The 23066-nt window shown below is 41.8% G+C and overlaps 1 protein-coding gene across 1 annotated transcript in view; it reads right to left on the reverse strand.

The window, feature by feature from the left end:
* FTO (FTO alpha-ketoglutarate dependent dioxygenase) overlaps window positions 1-23066 on the reverse strand; it is a 373822-nt gene that overhangs the window by 248234 nt on the left and 102522 nt on the right. The window contains exons 2-3 of the mRNA XM_044256132.1: window positions 16509-16586; window positions 2214-2841 (exon numbers count right to left, since the gene is read on the reverse strand). Coding sequence (XP_044112067.1) covers window positions 2214-2841; window positions 16509-16586 — 706 coding nt within the window. The remainder of the gene's footprint in view (window positions 1-2213; window positions 2842-16508; window positions 16587-23066) is intronic.

The following is a 23066-nucleotide window of genomic DNA, read 5'->3' on the forward strand; positions in this document are numbered from 1 at the left end:
AGAGGGCAGAGAATATTCGACCTGCTATAGCGAGAGCAAGGAGAACATTCCCTTCAACCTTCCAGAAGTGGGTATTTTAAAAACCCAAATGCCAGAGGGAGCCATAGTGCAAGAATAGGAAAATCTGCTCATAAAATAGTTTGCCTTAACTGTTAGAACTCTGAAGCCAGAATGTCTGGGTTCGAATCCCACCTCTGCTGATTACTAGCTACATACCCATGGAAAAGTTAATCATCCCTTTGTGCCTCAGTGTTCTCATCGGTAAAATGAGGAAATAGCAGTATTGATGGACAGGGTTGTTATAAAAAGAAAGCAGGTTAATACGTGTGAATGCTTATATCAATACCCCACACAGAGTAGGTGCTCAATAAATGAGACCCCCAGCGCTGCAGTTATTATTATTAGATAGAGTTCTGGGATTCTCTGGGATTTGTTCTAAGAGAACAAAGGAAATCCCGCTGCTCTTAGGGATTCTAATTCCTCAGTTCCTCCTCCAGATGACAGTTGCAAGGATAAACTTTTATGTGTTTATGTATACTTGTATACTTTATCAGTCTTAACTACTCCCAACCACAGAAAGCATTCATTCAAAATTTAAATTCCTTTCTGAACGATATTCTAGGTTTCAAAAAAGACTCGATCACCCACGCTCTGGGAGTACAAAAGGACTATTAAACTGTAGGGCTGAGAGGAGGTGGGAGCACAAAGACATCTTTGTCATGGTTTGAGCTATCACATACCATGGCCTCAACGGCCTTGGCTTCAGAGAGCTGCCTCCTTCAGAAGGAAACTAACAAACGGGATCCATTGTTCCTTCCCACCAGAGTTCTTGGATGTGATCGTTCTTAAATCCCTGGCAACGCCTTAGTAAAGATCAGAGGATCTCAGTTCTTTCCATTAGGACAGCATCAAATCCCCTTCAAGCAATTTTCTCAGGTCAGCATCATTATTTGAGGTGCCAGGGAAAATGGCGAAATTTCCAACTGCTAAACTAGTTCCTTGTTCCGGGCTGAAGACGTGAGGTAAAGCTGGAAGATATTTTAGCTGTCCTGAGGAAATGTCGGAGATGGGGAAATGGGAAAAAATGTAAAGAGAATCATGAAAACTTCTTTTTAAAACCCCTTTCATAAAGCAGTCATTTTCATAAACAAAAAGCATACAAAGCGATAATGACCTCCAATTAGAAAACCGTTTCCGGAAGGCACAGACCCTCCAAAGCTCCAGTTCGTTCCCTGATGGGATGTCTAGAACTCTGGTTTTCCAAGCGTCTTTCAATAAACAGGTAGAAAAAGAGACAACAAAGCTAATACTGGTGTCTTGTATTTCTTTGTCAAATGATCAGGCAAAGAACAAAGTCAGCAATGGTCATGCACACCCTGGATTTGCTCAACTGTCTCTTTATACCCCGGGGCTGAAAAACAATGGAGACCCTAAACACACAGAATGGAACAAAAGATGGAAAAAAGTTCCAGGACGCCACAAAAAAGGTAGCCTCTGATCTCTGTTCCAAGGGGGACAAATTTCAGAAACTTTAAGAACAAGTTCACCCACAGCCCCTCTTTTAGGTCTAAAACTGCAGAGCTGATTTGGGGGGAAGGGGGGGATAGGGAAGGCTGAAGCGTTTCCTAAAAACAGGCGACTGTCTGCTTACAGAACCCACTTCGACTGTTTCTGGCAAGGAAGGACAGTAGTCAAATCTCTGTGAAGCCAAGAACAAGTCCGTATTTGACAAATCACTCCCATCAAGACAGTGATGTCAACCACAATAGAGCATTTTGGCAAGGCTGGAAATGTGCACCTGTGGGAACCTGGAAAGATTTGACAGATTTTTTGTTTTCCCAGCCCTTTATCAGCAAGTTAATTATAGCAACTGTACAGTGTACGCTGAACTGTACGGAGAGGCAGTTGGCTGTGTGAAACCAAGACGTGGCTCTCCCGGGCAATGAGAAAGACGAAGTGACAGCAGTGCTTACGCTCGGAAATATTCGATGGGAGCCCAGTGTGGCAATGAGCGAGATAAGAGCGCTAGGTGAGAAAGATGTGCACTCTGCAGATACCTGGGGTTAGCACACTGAGAAAGAGCACGCAACACCCTTGCACGTGTATACACTCTCACACACGCACACACACGTGCACACACACCCATGCACACACACACACACACATATGCCTCCGGAGCCTCCAGGGCTGCATGTCCCCGGAGCGCACTGTACCTTCTTCGCAGCTATAGCTGTACACGGCCACCGCCGAGCGTTCCACCAGATTCTCGTCGTGGTGCCAGCTCACGGCCATCTTCCCCATGCCGAAGTAAGGCTCCTCCTTCAGGTAGGGCATTTTCTGGGGATCCATGAAATTCAACAGAGTGACGTTGTAGGCGGCTCTGTTCTTCATGTCCAGCTCATCCTGCCCGTCAAAGGACCCCATCCCGACCCTGGGGAAGTCTGGACCTATGCACACGGGCACGGCATCGATGTTGGCTTTCTCCTTGCACGCGAGTTCTTCCAAAGCCTGGACCGTCTCTGTCTGCAGGTAGTCGTTGAGCTTGAGGAAGGTCTGACAGGCGGCCCCAATGCCCGGCTCGTCGTACTTGGGGCTCGTGCCCTTCACCGGCCAGGGCACCGTGAACAGCCTGGTGTTGAGGTACTTGTAGGTGTAGCCAGGGTTGCCGATGAGGATGCGCGACACGGGTGTGAGCAGGTCTTTGCCCTGGATCCTGACTAGGTCCCGAAAGAAGCAGCCGTGCTTGTGCAGCGTGAGGAAGGCTTCCTGCACCTCCTTGTGGAGCTCCTCGGGGACACTGCCCGCCTCGCGGAGAATGAGTTTCGGGTATTTCAGCTGCCACTGAAACAAAACCGAAGCAAGAAGAGGGGTTCAGGGGCGCCTGGGTGGCTGAGTGGGTGAAAACCTCTGCCTTCAGCTCAGGTCATGATCTCAGGGTTCTGGGATCGAGCCCCGCATCGGGCTCTCTGCTTGGGGGAAGCCTGCTTCCCCCACTCTCTGCCTGCCTCTCTGCCTAATTGTGATCTCTGTCGGTCAAATAAATAAATAAAATCTTAAGAAAAAAAAAAGAGGGGCTTGTGGAGCGCTGGGAGTTTATCATTTCCAGAACTGTGATGCTCTGTCAGCATTTCGGAGGGGAGAAAAACTAACAAACAAACAAACAACCGGCAGGTAACATTTCTGAACAGGACCCGTATCTCTCCAGCCTCACATGGAAGGTCACGTGAAACAAAGGCCATTGACCATGCGGTCAAGATTTTCAAGTGCCAGCTCAAGGGATTCATCTTTACTATAAACAAAATAATAATCATGTGTGCTCTGATCTGCCCGGCTCCCTCTACAGCCACTTCTCCCTGCCATCAATCTGTCTTCCAAACGCTGGCCCTCCAGACACCCCAATTTTACTAATTAATGGCTTACTGCCTATTTATTAAGTGCTTACTAAGGGCCGGGTATTATTCTAAATGATTTAGACACATGGACTCATTTGCCACTCACAGCATTATGTGGTGGTACTGTTACTATCGCCGGTTGCAACAGAGGAATCTGGAAGCACGGAGACATTGTAAACACTTGCCCGAAGTCAAGTGTTGGTACCCAGTGGAACTGGGCTTTGAAGCCTCTGGGCTTGAGTCTGGTTCCAGGGCGGGAGTTCTGAACCACAAGATCGCCCTGCCTCCCAATCAACAATGAACTTCTATCTCCTCTGATACTTTCCCTGAAGGAGAAGTCACTTCTCATTGGGAATTAGTTACCAAGTCCCATGAACACTAGAGCGTGGAGAATTTTGCTTACAACGATAATACGAGTGCCCAGAATGTGTTCAGTAAGTGTTGAATGAATGAGTGCATAAAGGAGGTGGTCCGCTGTGATCATTCTATTGGTGTCACTAGAGGAGAATACTGTCAGATGATCCCTCCTCTAATATGGAAACACAGATTTCTTGCCAAAGTGGCAATAAATTCTTCATTACCTGTTCAGCCACCACTTCTGGCTCGTAGGACTTAAGAACGGGTGACAAGCCAGAGTTTCCTGATTCTGCACAATGAAATGGACTTTTTTTTAACCAAAGCACAGGATTTTACCTTTTACCCTTGTAAAGTTTAATCTGATCGGTACCTCCACAGTCCTGTACAGCCCACCATTTTTAAGACTCGTTCCTTCTATATCTTCATTCAATGATTACCGTTTATATGATAAACAAGGCAAGACTTTTATTCCTCCATACATTTTTTTTCCATTCAATGTATGTCTCCAGAGTACCCACCAAACATGAGACAGAGATAAGGTTCCTGCCCTCACAGAGCCTTCTACCAGATCAGGTAATAAATAAGGAAAATTGCAATTAAGTAGTAGGACAGAAACAAACCAGCGGGAAATATGTCACAGATGAGGGAAGACTCTCTAAGGACTTGGCATTTAAGCTGGGATCTTCAGGAAAAGGAGGTGCTAGCCATGTGACAAGCTGGGGAGAAAGTTTCCTGGGGAAGGGACCAAAAATCACAAAGGTGCTGAGGAGGGAGACCAGACTGTTCTAGAAACATAAAGAAGGCCTGTTTTACTAGAGCAAAAGAGCCAAAGGCAGAGTGACACGTAGTGAGGTTGAAGGGAAGGCAGAGGCTGGACCACACAGAGCCTGGCAGGTCAAAGCAGGGAATCGGGATTTGACTTGAAGTGTGCTACAGGAACCAAGGGGAGAAGAGTAATTCGATTTACATTTTATAAAAATCACTCTTAAGTTACAATATCGGGCACAGACTGGAAAGAGCCAAACGTGAAAGCAGAAATCCTGTCAGGTGCTATTAGAATCTCTGAGGAGAAAAGCGACAATGGTCCAAATCTGAGACAGAGATAAATGGAAAAGTGAAATACGTATTTTATAGGCAGAGCACAGGCAGTGCTTAACTGCTTAACTTGAGTGCTTCACTCAACGTGAAGGCAAAGAAAGGAAAGGAGTTCCGGATAACTCTCAGGTTTCTGGATTTAATAACTGAATAAACAGCTTACCTTTTTTTTTTTTTTTTTAGAGATTTATCTATCTATTTGAGAGAGAGAATGTGTGGATGCACAAGGAGGAGGGGCAGAGGGTGAGGGTCTCAAGCAAACTCCGTGCTAAGTGCAGAGCCCGAGATCATGACCCGAGTTGAAACCAAGAGCTGGACACTTAACCAACTGTGCCACCCAAGCACTCCTCCATTTTTTTTTTAAATAAGAAAGACTAGGATAAAACAGGACTGCTAGTGGAAGAATTGGAAAGAATGAGGAGCTCCATTTTGGAGCTGTAACCATTAAAATACCTACGAAATCTTCAGGTGGAAGTGAAGGCGGAGGGGGAGGGGGCACTGCACAGACACACCTGGAAATCCAGGTGGCAGCTGTCAGCACACCTGTGGGTTTGTTTGTTTTTGTTTTTGAAAGATTTTATTTATTTATTTGATGGAGAGAGAGATGACAAGCAGGCAGAGAGGCAGGCAGAGGGGGGAGCCCAAAGAGGGGGGCAAAGAGGCTCCCTGCTGAACAGAGAGCCGGACGTGGAGCTCAATCCCAGGACCCTGAGATTGTGACCTGAGCCGGAGGCAGAGGCCTAACACACTGAGCCACTCAGGTGCCCCACACAGCTGTGGTTTTTAAAGGCCTAAAAATGAATGGGCCCTCCCAGGGAAACCGTGTGAACCCAGAAGGGGGCCCACGGCCATTTCCTGAGTCACAGAGGAAAGGAGCAAAGAGATCTCTGAGGGAGAAAACTAGGAGAGTACTATGCAGGAGTCAAAAGACAGGAGCACTTCAAGAAGGATGGAGAAGGCGACCGCCCCTGGGAGGCCAATGAGGATAGACACACTCCCCGAGACGTGGCAGCGTGGACATCACTGATGACCATGACAAGAGCGATTTCAGCAGAGTGGGGGCGATGAGAGTCAGCTGCGGACGGCATGACAGAGCAGCAGCAGAGGCCGCTGTGTTCTGAATGTCTGTCTCCGGCGTCATGCTCCAAAGGGGAACAGAAAAACGCAGCTGTCCATGAAGGCCGATACCGGATTGGGGGACCATCTTCAGCGCTGGAAGATGGGGGGAGACACACCAGAGCCTGCCAGGATATTCTTGGGAAGAGGAGGATGCTGTAGGACACATGGTCATGAACTACAGGAGCAAAATCCTTGAGTGGCCAGAACAGGAGTCTCCCAAGGCAAGTATGTGAATGAATCATGTGGGGTTCGTGTGGCCACCCGCCAGAGGTGGTGGGGAGAAGATAGCAGAACTGTTTTGTTTTTAACCTAAAGAATAAAAAAAATCAAGCTTTACTAAAATATGTGTACATATATGTGTGATATATACACACACATACACACATTTAATATATACAGACACAAACACACGTCTATTATAAAACAGACACAAGGATACAGATAATACATCTATTTTATGGAGAACTATCGGTAGGGTGCTGGAGTCACTTCATATCCCCTTGGGAAACCTGCTATGTACATTTCTTCCCACCTGCATTCAGTGATGTGAAGATGGTAGCCTGAAATCGGCCATGGAGAAGTATTTACACCACAGACATCAGGAAACACTCAAAATCGAGGCTGGTTTATTTCTTCCCAAACAGCCCATTCTTAAACACTTAGTAGGACACCACTGTATGCGCTTCACATTTGTTACTGACAGGACTATATGATCAAAAACCATTTGGGTCAGAAGAAAGATATTTCCTATATTGGAATAAACTGGAAGGAGAGGGGTGCCTGGGTGGTTCAGTGGGTTAAGCCTCTGCTTTCGGCTCAGGTCATCATCTCAATCCTAGGATCGAGCCTGGCATCGGGCTCTCTGCTCAGCAGGGAGCCTGCTTCCCCCCTCTCTCTCTGCCAGCCTCTCTGTCTACTTGTGATCTCTCTCTGTAAAATAAATAAATAAAAATCTTTTTTTAAAAATATAAATAAATAAATAAAACAGGAAGGAGAAACATCTAAATTCACAGAGGACTGTAAACTTGGTAATAGGCAAACAGGTAAAAGTTTCAGGGAGTTTTTGGAGGGACAGAGAGAGGAGCACTCCAATTTTTCGCAGTGAAAATGCAAGACAAATCACTAGCTAGGAATGTGTGTTGGTCACGTGGGCTGCTTGCCAGACAGTTCTGGACTCCTCTGCCATCACCCAGCTTTTTGGACGCAATGTGGGGAATTACGCTTCCTAGCCCCCTCATGTTGGATGAAACATGTGACTGTTTGTGTCCAGAAAAATGATGGCTATCGCTTCGTTGCCAGTACCACACCCTCTGAAACGCTCTTCTTGGCTAGTCACCAGCTGGTAGCTACACAGATCTCCAAGTTACTACTTTCATGGGTGGCGATTCTCTGCCAACCCACAAATGATATGTAGAATGAGGGAAAAAATAGCGCAGGGGGAAGATTTGAGGGATGTCTGTTACTACAGCATTATCTAGCCCATTCTGCCTGCTCCAGAATGCAGGAAATAGAAAGGACGCGGGACGTCTATGCACACGGAAGAAAAATGAAGTCATCAAGGCTGCATATGGAAAAATGATCTTACTAGGAAAGCGCAGTAGGATTGCCTTGCTTCTCAGAGTGACTACCTGAGATGTGTGATCATAAATTTAAAGTGACAGAGAGGAGAGTTATGCGGCACACCACTATGAATGGCCATTGGGACTGTCAGGGAAGCATTTAGGATTTATAGCTTCTATACTCATTTATCCCATTTGAAAAATAAAAAGAGAAATATCCTACTTCCTGTTTATGCCGCTCATGAAGAGAGCAATGTCATCTATTTAGCAGCAATGGAATATTCTGGAGCCATGAGCAGTAACTCTAATTCTATCACTAAACTGGTTATTCTCTGAGCAAGTCCCTGAGGCCTCAGCACACATAAAGCACGTCTAACCGACGGCAGTGGTTAAGAAGAAAATGTCTCCATACTTCCTTAACGATTCTGGGGTTCTTTAAATAATCCTCAGTATAAAATATTAATGAAAAGTAAGATAATTCCCAAGAACTTTATTTGGGAACGCACTCCCTCTGGGACTGAGAGGAGGAAGACTAGAGATAATACACATAGACACACACACACACACACCCCTACACACAGCTTACAGCCATCATTCACTATACAGAGGGGCAGGAGACTGTGGAAGATGGATTTAACACAGGGGAATAACAACTCTAAGGACCTGGGAAATTCACATAGCCATATGAGCATCACATGTAAATACCTTGACATTAAAAAGAACATTCTAAAAATAAAACAATAATAATGACATGGGAAAGTATCCCCGCCCTCCCTGTTTTTTTAAACTGATCTTTCAAGTGCCTTCCCCTCTGACCACATGGGTCTCTTTTCCCACAGGCCTCAAGAGGCCAGCATTCAGCACCTCTCCTTTCAGGACAGGCTCTTCCTCCCAAATCTATACCTGCCAGGCCCTTCTCATCCTACAGGCCTCTTTCTCAAAGAATCCTTCCCTGCACTGCCCTCCTCAAATACGCATCCCCCATTATCATGCATCATACACGTCTCATTTCTCTTTCACAGCACTTCTCAATCTGTAAGTACATGTTTCTTTGAACTATTATTTGTTTAATCATCTGTCCCATAAGACTGAATCTCCCAAAAGGAGGGCATGGTAGCAATTTTATTCTTCACTATATCCCCAAGCCCTTGGCTGGCCCAAATATAAATGCTCAGACTTGTTTCGAAGAGTAAGAGAATAAAAAAGTATCTAAGATTGATAGAAAACAGATTAGTGAGGGTCTGGGCTGGAAATGGGAAAGAAGGCCAACAAATGCAAAAGAGGCAGGAGGGATCTTTTGGGGGTTTGGAAATATTCTAAAACTACTGCGGTGCTGGTTGCACAACTCTACAAATTTATCAAAAACTACTGAACTGTATAATCTTAAAAGGTGAATTTTATGGTATGCAAATTGTACATAAAGACAGCTCACCACTAAACTGTTTTTAGAAGATTGATACATTTGAATGTACAAAATTTTAAACTTTTGCATAAAAAGAAATATAAAATAAGAAGGCAAACACTAACTGGAAAAAACTATTTGCAATTTAGATGGCAAAAATGGTCCTAATATTCTTAATAAAGAACCTCTCCAAATTTAAATATATATATAAATAGATAAATATATGTATGTATACACACACACATACATAATACATATCAGCAGAGAAATTCACATAAATTAACGGAGAAGACTCCTAAATATAGAAAAAATGTACTGCACTGAAGTCAGGAAAAAATGTAAATTAACATAATTGGTATTAAATTGTATTTAATTTAGTCTGCCTATAAAATTTGCAAAAAATAAAATTTTATCATAGTAATACACATTGCTGGTGAGGCAAAATCAAATATTCTGGTAGTCTACAATTAGGAATGCAAAATATTGCAACCTTGCTTACGGCTAGGTGGACAAAATTCACCAGAACCTAAGTATGTGCATATCTTTCAACCCAGTTATCCTACTTCTAAGAATTTATCACAGGGAAATAGAGAAATGTACCAAGATTACAAGGACATTCATCATACTTTTTTTATAATAATTAAGAGCTAAAAACCACCGAAATGTCCAACAGTGGATTAGAGGTAAAATGGTACATTCATGGGATGGAATACTAAAGTAACAGACTTTAGAAAAATTTATGTACTGTTCTGTGAAAAATGTAAATAACGAAGTACTATTAAACAAGAAATTAGTAACCAGATATTGAGACAACAGGATCTCAGCTTGAAGTGAAAACAAATTGCAGGTAAATACAGAAAAGAAAACCGGGGGGAAAAAATATGGTCACAAGTTTATAGTGGTTATCTCTGGGTGGCAAACTTGGGCATAATTTTAATTTTCTTTTTTAGACATCTATGTATTTTTCAAATGTGCTGAAGTAAATATAAAAAGCTTTTTAAATTAGAAAATCAGGGAAAAAAAGAAAGAAAGTCAGGGAAAAGATGTTGCATTCAAAACTTCTTAATTTTCATTACATTTCTTACATTTGCCAGGAGATTCTTTTCGATGACCCTGAATTTTCAAAATGTTTCAATATTAACTTCTGGTTCTAATTTAAATCTCATTTGTAATGCTGCTGAATGCTCTAGGAAATTATGATTTTAACACAAGAAATACAAATAATGGAACTGGTGAATTTGGTCACTATCTCAAAAAAAAAAAAAAAAAAGAAAAGAAAAGAAAATCCCCCATCCTAAATGCCCACTCTAATTATTTAGCAAGTAATTAGACTAATGCCTGATCCCTAAAACTACCATGTAGTACTTCTTTAAAGAGAACTACAAGTAACTCTGGAAAAGAGCTGAACGTTAAATAATTGAATATTAATTCACTCTGGCAAACAAGTAAGTTCCCTTTCCATTTTAGACAGGTACATTTAAAACAGCAGATATCATACAAGAAATTGGAACAGCTGCTGGCAGATTTTCAAAAATGTCAGAATTTTTTTGTTATTGAATTCCATTCAAGTTTTGCCAAGTATAGAGTCATGCAATTGTATTAATAGTTGTCTGGTCACCTAATATATCTTTTGAGATCTACAAAAGGTTTCCTGATCTAAATGATGATTTTTAATAAGCAGTTGGAAAGGTATTTTAGATACAAACCACCAACACGCCAGGTCTTTCTCGATGGCTGAAACATGTGGAATGCTAGGTTTTCTGGAGAATAAGCTTTATTTTCCACCTATGTTAAGCCATTATATAAAAATTCTACTGCTTCTCCTCTCATATCAAGGGATGGTTCTGAAAGAATTTCACCATACAGAGAGGACAGACATGTTGCTAAATGGAGAGACAAGTTTTACAGGACCCATCTAAATGAGACCAGTGGAACTCAACCCTCAGTAGAGTGAAATTAAATTTAAAATCTTCAAGTGACTTGGGAAATGTACTTCATTTAAAAAGTGTTGTGAGTGCTGTGAAGCCTGATGATTCATGGACCTGTACCCGAGGCAAATAATATATTATATGTTAATATAAGTAAACAACAAACAAACAAACAAACAAAGTGTTGTGATATCAAGGGACTCTATTTCTAGTCTGGCTGTTAAATTTCGCTGGTAAATGTATACATTAACAATCATAAAATTTTCTATACAATTTTCATTGTAACATGCTTATGACTCGGTAGCCATCCCAAGACAAGTGGGCTGGACACATGTGGCCTAACCAGCCAACCTTCTGCTGCCTGACGCCAAGCTGTCTCCAAAGCAGGCTCTGCACTCTGAGGTCACTCCACTCACCCTGCTACAGCTACCACAGCTGAGTCGGGATGACATGTAGTTTGCTACAAAGTGACCCACAGATGTCTGCTCCTTCATTCACTCACTCAGTAGTTTTGTTTTGTTTTGTTTTTTTAAAGTAGGCTCAATCCCCAGCATGGAGCCCAATGTGGGGGCATTGAACTCATGACCCTGAGATCTAGACCAAAGCTGAAATCAAGAGTCGGGACACTTAACCGACTGAGTCCCGCAGGTGCCCCAATCCAGTGGTTCATTTTTTGTTTATTTAAAATGTACTGAATATCTGTTCTCTACTAGATACTGCATTAAGTGCCATAAATACAATGTTTAAAAACAAGGTAGCTCCTGTTTCAAGGCATCTCATAATTTAACAGTACAAATAAAATTTAAAAACAGTAGCTAAAGAAAGACTTATCACGAGGGAAGTATGAAAACACTACTGTAGGAGTAGGGAATAAAAAAGCAGGAAGGGAATCTGGAAAATTCTCATGTATTCAATATGTATTTATTGAGCATATACTATTTGCAAAGCACGAGGCGCTGGGAACACAGAAGAGAACGAAACTCTGATATGCTCTCCAGGAGCTCATATTCATGTATATGGTATAAAAATATATAGGATATATGGGGCTCATCATATCCATAGTGTTTTATAAATTTATTATTGACTTATTTATTTAGTAAAATAGTCTTTAGATTATGATAAGGGTTATGGAATATAAGAAATCCCAGTTAGATAGGATAAGAATGCCAGCGGTGAATGTTCCCGCTTCACACGGGCTAGTCGGAGAGGGCCTTTGATAAGATGACATCCAAGCAGAGAAATTCAAGAAATGAAGATAAAAAAGCCCCGCGGATACCTTGAGCAGGGGAGAGTCCCAGGCAAGGGGAACATTCAGTGCAAAGGACCGGGGGGGCGGGTTGGGGGGGGCAGCAGTGTGCTTGCCTGCTGCTCAAGGTGGCGAGAGGAGGGGCGACAAAGGCAGGGAGCGAGCTGGGAGAAGCAGTGGGGAACCAGCTCTTCCTGCGCTTTGTGGGTAAACGGAAGTCCTCGGCTTTTACTCTGAACACGATGGGAAGCCCTCTGAGCAAGAAAGAAGAATGAGCTGATGTAGGTTTCAGAAAGAGCACTGTGACAGACACTGTGGGCAAACAGAAGGCTTGGCAAACATCTCAGGAAGAGACGATGGGAGCTCTGGCCACGGGGTAGATGCCAGAGGTGCAGGGAGGTGGCTGCATTTTGAATATATTCTGAAAATAAAACAGGTGGCATTTGCCGGTATCTTCACCAAAGTGGTCATATATCAGCAATGTCTTCAAGGGTGAGTAGATGCTGGCCAGACAGAAGAGGGGACAAGGGTGCTCCACGCCCAGGCAATAACGTGCACAAAGGCATGGAAGGATGAAAGATAGGAGCAGACCCAGGATGTAGCAAGAGACTCCGCAGGATAGTCTATGGTCACTCTCCATGTTAGGCAATGGGTAGAGATGAGACAGAGAGGTAGTCTAGGGTCGCACGGTCAGTGGCCTTAGAGGTCATGTTGAGGAGGGTGAACTCTACCTTACAGGCAAGAGGGACTGAGCAAAATTTATAAAGTAAGGAGTGGCAAGTCAAACATATTAAGAGGAACACAATATTGATGGTAATGGAGAGGGCACAAGGACCACTAGGTAGAACAGGAAAACTGTGCTGGTCTAAGATGATAAATGAGGCCCTGAATGAAAAGAAGAAACACTCTGAGGGCTTATGAAAAGGCAGACCTGCCAGGGTCCGGCACCTGAATGAGGGATGAAGCATGGAAGAGGAGGACAGCAGGATTTCTTATTCAGGAAAACAGCACAAGGAAGGTTGCCCCTGGAGAAGAGAATGAACAGCAGGCGATCCTAGAAAATGGATCCTCACCAAAATGTGACTCAGAAGTTGTCACACGTGTGCTCCAAACCGTCTCACAGCTTCTCATGTCATTCAGAGTCACAGCCGATATACTAGGCAAAGACGGCAAGTTCCCATTATCATCAGGCCACGGCTCTCTGACCTCATCCCTTCTGTTCTCAACTCTCTCGCTTTGCGCCAGGCGTGTTGGCCTTGGGGGCTCCTCCTCAGATACCTCTGGGGCTCTGCTCTTCCCTGCGTCCAGAACATTCTTCTTATAAGCATCTACAAAAGCGAGCAGTGCCAGAACAACACAGAGCGTGGAAAGTACACAGTAATCGAAAGCAAGGGGGCATACTGAGGAGAGAGGCGTGTTCTCTGGATGCGAAAGGTAGCACTTAAAGATCTGGAAGCCCAGGTTTGTGTTGGACTATGTAGTTCCTCATTTCTTTGTGCTCTGTGGTGAACCTACAGAAGTTCTCTCTACTTTCTATTTCAGGTTTGTTGTTGTTTCATTTTTTTCTCCATGGTCTTATCAGATGAAACCAAAAAATGCCTCTGAAGGTGTTCTGAATTTGAGCACGGTATTCTGGGAGGCACACAACAGAGCAGAAAGAGCAGGGGCCTTCGGAGTCCCTGCTTGGACAAGCAGAGGTGGGCTTGGACCACCTCTGCTGCTCAGATACAGAGCTTTGTGTGGATCTAAAGAGAAATTTCTAGAAGAGGAAGATCATACCTACCTCGAACACTGAAAGCCTAAAGAAGAGCAGTGACCGAATGAACATTTGTGGCATAAATGCACAAGCGAGTTGCGAGGACTGAACTCCACACTGTAAGGGTCAACACATACACCCAACAGGGAAGCTGCGAAAAAGTCCTGCTTTTGTGCCTGGCAGCTGGATGGGCATTCCTGTGGCCAGGGCCTGTTTAAGGGACCCCGAGTCAATCCAAACTTTCTATTTATTCATGTCATTAAAAAAGTATTTTCACTTTGTCTTTCAAGAGAATAGATTTCCTTTACTAAAGGTCTCTTGAAACACTAACCCTTATTACAAGGTGCACTTAAGGGGATTAGATACTGGTATCAGACTTGTTGTGGGTCTTGGAAAGGTAAAAGAGCAGCCTTGATAGTTGTTGTTTGCCTTTGAGTTTGCTTCTATCCCCCGGTGTAGGACTGGCTCTGCGCAGGGTGGCTGATAACCTCTGTGTTTAATTCTTCATGTACTACCACTACTTGAACCCTACCAAAGCCAAAAGGCTCAGAAGCTGCTTTACAACAGTGTGTGCAACCATGTACCAGATGGCTTCTATCTATAAAAACAGTAATAAGGATTTAAGAACTGGTCATATTTTGTGGGCTTATTTAAGGGTCCTTCGGATAACTGTTTTTGTTTTGTTTTTCTGACTACCAAGAATACATGTTCATTTAAGACAATTTGGAAAAACAGAAAAGCTCAAAAGAGAAAACCCTACCATGCTGGCATACGACATTTCTGTATATACCCTGCGAACCTTGCCCGATGCCACCTCCCTGGGGAAGAGGGATGTGTGTATAAAAACAAAATTAAAAGCATACAAAACATTATTACATAACTTGGTTTTTAAATTAACAAATGTATGCATTAATTCACGAAACCCATCCAAGGAAATTAATGCAACACCCACCAGCCACCTACCTGCCAGGCGGTAAACAAAGCACAGAACATGGGGGAGACAAGCGTAAAAATAAAATCACAGAGATAATAAAGGCGCATGTAAAGTGCTACGGGTGCACACAAGAGGGAGCAGAGACAAGTCTCCACACTGCGGAGGTGTCAGGGACATCCTACAAGAGGTGACACATTGCTCACGGGTAACAGTTCACCAAGGGAGGGAGAAGGCGAGGCAGCAGAGGATAGAGCATGAAGGCCCAAAACAGGAGACTGCCTGGCTAGTCTGAGCTCCTGCCAAAGACCAGTGCAGGTAAATAGATGAAAGAGTTGGGGACATAACACTAGAAAGGCAAGAGCCAGGCAAGGAGCAGCCACTGCCGGGTTTGAAGCAGGGGGGTGACATGGTCAGATTTATGTCTTGGTTGGAAAATGGGCTATAGCTCTAAGGATTAAGAAAGAGGGACAAAAAGGAGAAACCAGAGCAATCCAGAAAAAGACTGATCCAGTGAAAGACACGTCCTGGAACTGAGAGTGAACTGGAGGTCCAGGGACCTAAATGCTAGATGGATAAACCTCTTCATTCCTGTCTCCCTCCCACGGTTACCGAGAATCATCATATACAAGTGCCTGCCAGGTGCTGGAGAAACAAAGATGAGGGGCCCAATTCTTCCCCAAGAGCTTACATTCTGGTAGGAAAGAATAGATGAATGTGGACTATTAGTGCCCACCCAACATGCCTTCCCCTCCACCCTTGGGAACAGGACTCCAATTTCCCTGTGGGGAACCATCCATATCCAACTCACAGTCCATGCAGTTTGAGTGGACATGGTCCTACCTGAACTTAGCTCCACAAGGGGGTGCAGGAACGAGACTGGGCAATTGGGAGTCTATCTCATACTCCTGAACGCAATGACTGGTTCAGGAATAGGCACAGGATTTTAACCAAAGATCACTACCAGGAAAATCAGATGGAACCAGAAAAAAAGAAATGGCTACCTTCTTCTAAGATCCCATGTGCTTAAGACCACATACCCCTTGGGCTGTCAGACTCCTCCTAGGTGCGCTAGCAGGTCAGAGCCTAGCCAGCATGGAGTCACACAGGGGAGAGCCAAACCCCAACACAGAGAAAAGCAGGGATCCAGAGGACATCCTTTGAGAAGTTGGATTCAGCCCCATACTCCTAGATATCTAAGTTAAAGGAGGTCAATAAATTCCCCTTTTGCTACAATCAGTTTGTTGAGGTTTTTACCACTACTTCAGGGAAAGAGACATGGAACGCCATAACTGCAATACAATGTGTTGGGCATGACAGAGGTATTTACAAGGTCCAAGTAGCACAGAAGAGAGTGTGGCCGATTCTACTTTAGGTAAAGTAAGTCAAGGAAACTTTCACAAAGAAGGTAATGTGTAAGTGAAGTCTTAGCCATCTGGCAATGAGGGAAAGGGCAAAAGGATATTCTGTGCAAAAGAAACAGAATGGAGTGGGAGCAAGGAAGTAGAAGCAAGCATGGAAAGTTTGGGGACAAAGAAAGTAGTCTACTGTGCCAAAGCCCTAAGTTTACAGCAGAAAACAGATCGAAAGAAACTGGAATGTGAGAAGTGAACTGGAAGCCCAAATCAGACCATTTCATTCCCATTTAACCTCTCCAGACCACAGCTGCTTTACAGATCAGAACAAATCAATACAAATTGATACAAATATGAAAAGATCTTACCTGCTGATAGAATTCATCATCCTTGGGGGTCAGATAAGGAAGCCACGTATCTTCAAGCTCTTCCAGGAGCCTCAGTTTCTGTTTAGAAATAATAATGAATATAGGTGACTGAATATAAAGTCATCAGAATATAAGATAATCCCTAATTTTTCCAGTAAGAGAGTATCAAGACAAGCTTAGCCAACCTGAATGTAGAAACTTCTAGAGATAGAAATTAGCCAAATGCCTATTATAAAATGTATTAATTTAATTATATACATTTAAATTATACATTGTATAAAGCATTAATTCAGAAATAATGGTTTTATTCACTCTCATATTCCATGAACAATTCAATTCGCCAATCCTGACATGTTTCTTTGACACCAGGGTCTTTTTCATCACTAGAATTACTCTTTGAGAAACCTTATACAGTTTTTCAGAGCAAACCTTCCTGTCTGTATAGTCTGCTTGAGACACAGCAGTTTCTGAATGCTTCTATCACACGAACACTGGAGATAGCAAATCAAACCACAGTATCCATTTACACAATGTCAGGATATTTGGAAGATTTATTCATCCTATAAATGTTTATTTGATACAGTATCCACTTACATGTTACTTTTTTAACGTGATCTTTCATTTCTAGAATAAGTGCTAAATCCATGTGAGGCATCTTCGCTTCTCTTCTTTTCCAATTTTACAAAGAAACGTTTTCAAACATCCACTGCTAGCACTGTCTGAGGCCATTTCCAAGTCTTCCAGAACAGTACCATGCTGTTCAAACAAAGTGACTAAGAGAGGACCCATATTATGAAGTTATTTCATAAAGAAATGAATATATATAAGGTTATGTCCTCCTTCGGAGGGATTTTTTTTTCAAAGAATACCTAACGCATGTAAGGGGTGTGTGTGTGTGTGTGTGTGTGTGTGTGTGTGTGTATGTGTACTCACGACAGAGAGAGAGTGAAAGAGTCCACCTAGCATATAAATGGCATTATGTGTGTGTATGTGTATAAAGACACACACTCGTAGAGGAATTATCTATATACCACAGAAAATTTCTCAAAGGGGGAAAAGACAGAAAAGGTGGAAACAACTGATTTTCAAATAAAACAAATAAAAAGACACATATTCAGGCTGTTATCAACACCTTTGTAAGAATTACAAAATGGTATGCCTTGCTGTGGTTCATTGTAGCCCTGTTCCATGGGGCATGGCTTGAGGAACACAAACTGGAATTTAGCCCCCACATGCTCCAATGGACACTGTCTTTATATGCAGTCAGCAACCTGCTCAACCAGATACAGGGAACCTATCACCCTCTCCTACCCCAATAAAGCAGCCTTCTTTCATAGACCTATCACAGAGTTGTCCAGAGAAAATACCCTTTGGGCCAAACTTAAATCTTTCTGTATCTTTTTGCAAATTATCCCAAGTAAATAAAGAAAAAAGGAATAGAAATATAGCAACCGGTTGATCTAAGAGAGGCAAACACTCAAGTTTACTCATACAAAAGTCTGATCTATTTATCTAATGAAAGCTTTCTGCTTGGACTCAAGGTATTTTCTCATCTACAATGGTAAGACTGGCTTAAAAATTAAACTACTAATAGTTTTCCTTTATGAAGAACCTAGAATACGAACAGAAACCATTAGTTTAGATAAATTCATTGGTTAAGTGGCCTGTTTTCAACATCAGCTATTATTTAGGGCATAGAAAGAACTAATGATATTTTCATGCATATACTTATGTATTTATACACTTCATCATAAATTTAATCAAAACTATATCGCAATTGTCACTGCGACCTCAGGAAAGCCTGTATTTTCCTATGAATCTTTTACCAGTCCTTTTTATAGGCAGAATACTTAAATGCCCCCTCACAGAATTTAACCCATTATTAAAATCCTTGAATAATTCAAATGTACATGAAAACTCAAAACTTGAAATGGCTACGCCTTATAAATACCACCTTAAAATAAATAAATAAATAAATAAATAAATACCACCTGAAGATCTCTTCAGGCAAGTCTATAAGGCTAATCTGCGTATAAAAAGGAGCACAAAGGTCAACACCTCTAAGGAATTAAAGACTCTATCTTAATGAGAATAAAGAGCAAGAGACCTAGATCAAAAGGCATCATTGGAGGCTGAAATTCTATTTATAACTAATACTTAAGCTATATCATTACAAAAACAACCTACTTCTGAGTTCAGTTGAAGTCCAGTGTATCAGACAGGCAATAAAACATTAGAAATTGGAAGGCTGTATCAAAAGGATAAAATTTTACAGGAATGTCCCTACTATAGGACAAGGAGAATATAAATGGTCTCTTTCCACTGGAAATTTTAATTCTGATACTGTGAGCATTATTATATCTACATGGCAGGCAAGAATGCGGATCCAGATGTCACTCCACCTAAAACCACACATCTGTAATCTATTCTGTGTATCAACATTCACAGCCTACAATTTTACCAATTAACTAATGAGATCAATTATAAACAATAATACTTATGGACTTAACAAGAACTTTTGGGCCATCTCCATCTTGATGAACTCAATCAAGAATTAAGATTAGATTAAACTGGTAGTTCATGAACTCCACATAGTTCTTAAGAATTAAAATTGCTTTATAAAAAGGCAAAGTCACTCCGAGCACGACTATGGAGAAAAAGTCCTCTCAGACTCTAGACTGCAAATTAGTACAATACCAACGGACAGCAACCGACAATTCCTATCCAAATATAAATGTTTTTGCCCACTGGCTCAGAAATCCCACCTCTGAGGATTTTTTTCATTGGATATACTTGTACGATGTTCAGAAGAATATATGTGCAAGTTTTACACACTGGATCACTATTTGTAGAAATAAAGCTTGGAAACACACTAGAAACACTTAATTGTACACTTTAAAAGAATGAGTATTTTGGTATATAAATGTAATCTCAACTCAACAAAAAGATTAGAGACAATGCAAGCGTCCATCCACAGAGAATAGCAAAATAAACCATGGTACATCCAATGTACAAACAATGAGATACACTGCAACGGTTAACAAGAATAAGAAAGCTTCCCTTAGGGAAAGGAAGAATATCTCAGGAAGTAGAAGACAAGAGACAGGCTATCTGCTTCCATGTGCATACAGAAACATAAAAGATACGTGACCACCATGGTTGCCTATGAGGTAGAGGTGGGAAATGACTGGAAAGGGGTATGGGTCAAACAAGGCTGTTCAAAACATTCCCGGTGTACTATTTTCATTCTTATACAAGGTCAACAGATTGCCTATTCAACACATTACCTATTATTTTTTTTTAAGATTTTATTTATTTGTTAGAGAGAGAGAGAGAGACAGAGCGTAAGCACAGGCAGACAGAGAGGCAAGCTAGAGGCAGAGGGAGAAGCAGGCTCCCTGCCGAGCAAGGAGCCCGATGTGGGACTCCATCCCAGGACGCTGGGATCATGACCTGAGCCGAAGGCAGCCGCTTAACCAACTGAGCCACCCAGGCGTCCCAACACATTACCTATTATTAACTCAAACAACACTAATTCTTAATGTAAAATTCAGTATAAAAATGCAGACGCCATGATTCTTTGCTTTGCTTTAGAAAATGCGTATCTTTGTGATATGCAGTGTGTATTGGGGGAAACTCTCATAGACCAGAGCACTAAAGAGTGAAGAGGGGAAAAATAAAAAACAACCCAGCTCTGACAACTTCTTTTGTGTCAAATGCCAACTAGTCAATAAACACACAGAACATTAAAATGCTCTCTGGAGTGGAGGTAGAAGGTGCTCAGTGTTTGACTGTCAGGTCTGGCTAACTGCTGCTCCTTGGCCTGACGTACAGGTAAATCCACACAGCTGGGTCCTACCACACACTGCTCAGCTCACACACTTCTTTGCTGTCGCCCTGGTGTCAAATACAACAGGCAGCTCACATATGCCCCCACAGAAGCCAGAGAGTGCAAAACCCAAGCCTCCTCACCTAGTAGGAGGAGCACATAAGGACTAAGCCTCTTTCCAGAGCTCTAGCAAGGAAAGAACACACACGCACAAGACCTTAAGAAAAACACACTGCCATTCAAAACCATAAAGGATTCAAGTTGGAGACTGAACGTGAACCGTAAGCCTCTGACTTGCTGTGAGAAGTTAAGCTCTATCTGAGCTTGCCCATCTTGTCAAAGAGAGACGCGGTTTGAGAATCGTACAGTTATTATATTAAGAAGATTAGCCAGATTACGACTCTTCATAGGAGGGGGAATCTCACCTACAAATAAAATACATTTTCTTCAGTTTCTTCAGATTATGCTGCGAACTCCTCTTATTCTTTATCCTTTGTTCATTTTCCACGATGTTTAACCTATGAATCATATTTTGTTGGGTTCGATAAAAATTTAATTTTGTTCTCTGATTCTTTTCAAAATAAATCACAAATAAAGGCTTATGAATGTTTAGTGTAAAAACAATCACCTGATCTTCTGAGGGTTTCAAATAATAAGTGGGAAAACTGACCTAGTCCCTAAGCAGGGCATTGAGTGTAAGTAAAAAACCCCTAAGAAAGACACATCCAAACCAATGCCACAAAGATGAGTAAAAATGAAGAGCTAAGCCAAAATAAGTATAAATAAATATCTTATATACATGTATGCCACATTTGCTTTAAATGAAAGGGGAAAAAATAAAGTACTTTGACCACTTCAAGAAACTCGGAATTCACTTTCCTATGCTTGCTGAAAATAATGGCATGGTGCAAATAAACAGAATTTGGAGGAAAAGAGAAGAATTTCAGTCCAGACTCATCACTTCCCACATATGTTATACAGTTTACTCATCTGACTGTTTCAAAGAGTGCTACGAAGGGATGCCTGGGTGGCGCAGTTGGTTAAACGACTGCCTCCGGCTCAGGGCGTGATCCTGGAGTCCTGGGATCGAGTCCCACATCAGGCTCCCAGCTCCATGGGGAGTCTGCTTCGCTCTCTGACCTTCTCCTCGCTCATTCTCTCTCTCACTGTCTCTCTCTCTCAAATAAATAAAATAAAATCTTTAAAAAAAAAAAAAAAAAAACCAGAGTGCTACGAAGATGAAATAAAATCAATTATGTATATTAGTACATTTCACAAATGATAACCTATGCAGATATTAAGGAAATGGCTTTCAACTAGGGGGAGGGGCTTGCATAACAAAGCAAGAGTTAAGAAGACAAAAGTTAGTTCTAATATCAGTTCTACCCGTCTAGATAATACAATTTGGAACTAGTCTCTCATCTCCACGTGAGGTATAAATGAACACATACAGAGATCTAAGAACAGGGCTTGGCCCATAAAAAACCCTCAATACACTCTGGCAACCACTTACTGTTATTTACTCTCTTATTCTGGATAATGAGTTTTATTTAGTATTACGAATTGTCTATAAAAGAATCTATGTGTAACCCAACAAATTACACTTTCTGCCATAAATTCATGCTACATGAGAAATTCAGATATTAATTTACCTGGGTGAGCTAGAGCAAAAACATGTAAAAGCTCTCCATAAAATTTTATATATATAAAATGCCTCAATTAGCTATGCTGGTGATAAAAATAAAAATTGTCATAAAATTTTAGAACAGATGAAGAAACAAAAGCCCATCCAGAGATATAAGGTGACTGGCAAGAGATTATGTGGCTGGTCATGAGAAAATCACAACTCATACTCTCATTTTCCAAGTAGAGGTCATTTCCACTATACTCTAACCACACCAACTCAGAGGCAACAGAAATTTTATCTTTGAACAGCTGTTCAATATTTAACTTAAAAAGAACATATAAATACAAAAATCTTAAATGATTTTAATTAAAAGCAATCCTACTTTTAAAATTTAAAACAAATGCTTACAGCACTAATTTTGGACACCCAAGTATTGGCTGCTTTGATAGCTCTACAATGCTTTCAGGAAATTCTTTTAAGAAATTTACTTAGCATTTCTTGTTGTTTCCAATAATGGGAGCCTATGCTATTACAGACCAAAAATTCAAGCAGACTAAATACTCATAATCCACAAAATATCAGAAAAAAATCTCGGGAGGATTTTGCCTCAGTAGTAACAAAAAAGTGACCCTAGACTGCGGCTCTGCTCTTTACTGAAAATTCTTAAATCAAGACTAAAAAAATCCGGGACTCCTGGATGGCTCAGTCAGTTAACCATCTGCCTTTAGCTCTGGTCATGATCCCAGAGTCCTGGGATCAAGCTCTGTATCCTGCTCACAGCTGAGCCTGCCCCTCCCCCTGCTCATGCTCGCTCTCTCTCTCTCTCTCTCAAATAAATAAATAAAATCTTAAAAAAAAAAAAAAAGACTAAAAGGATCAAGCTATTTCTAACCAAAACCACAAACATGGAAAGCAAGTTAAGACTATAAGGCAAAGTGAGGGAAAGAAAAATCAATCAACTGAAACTGGTTTTAAAATGGTATGAATGAAGTAATTAGAAGTACATTTTAAAAACTAGGGGTGCCTGGATGCCAGCTAAGGTCATGATATCTAGCCCCAGTCAGGCTCCACACTCAGTGCAGAGTCTGCTTGAAGATTCTTT

Source organism: Neovison vison, chromosome 7, assembly GCF_020171115.1.
Source record: "Neovison vison isolate M4711 chromosome 7, ASM_NN_V1, whole genome shotgun sequence".
Taxonomy (NCBI): domain Eukaryota; kingdom Metazoa; phylum Chordata; class Mammalia; order Carnivora; family Mustelidae; genus Neogale; species Neogale vison.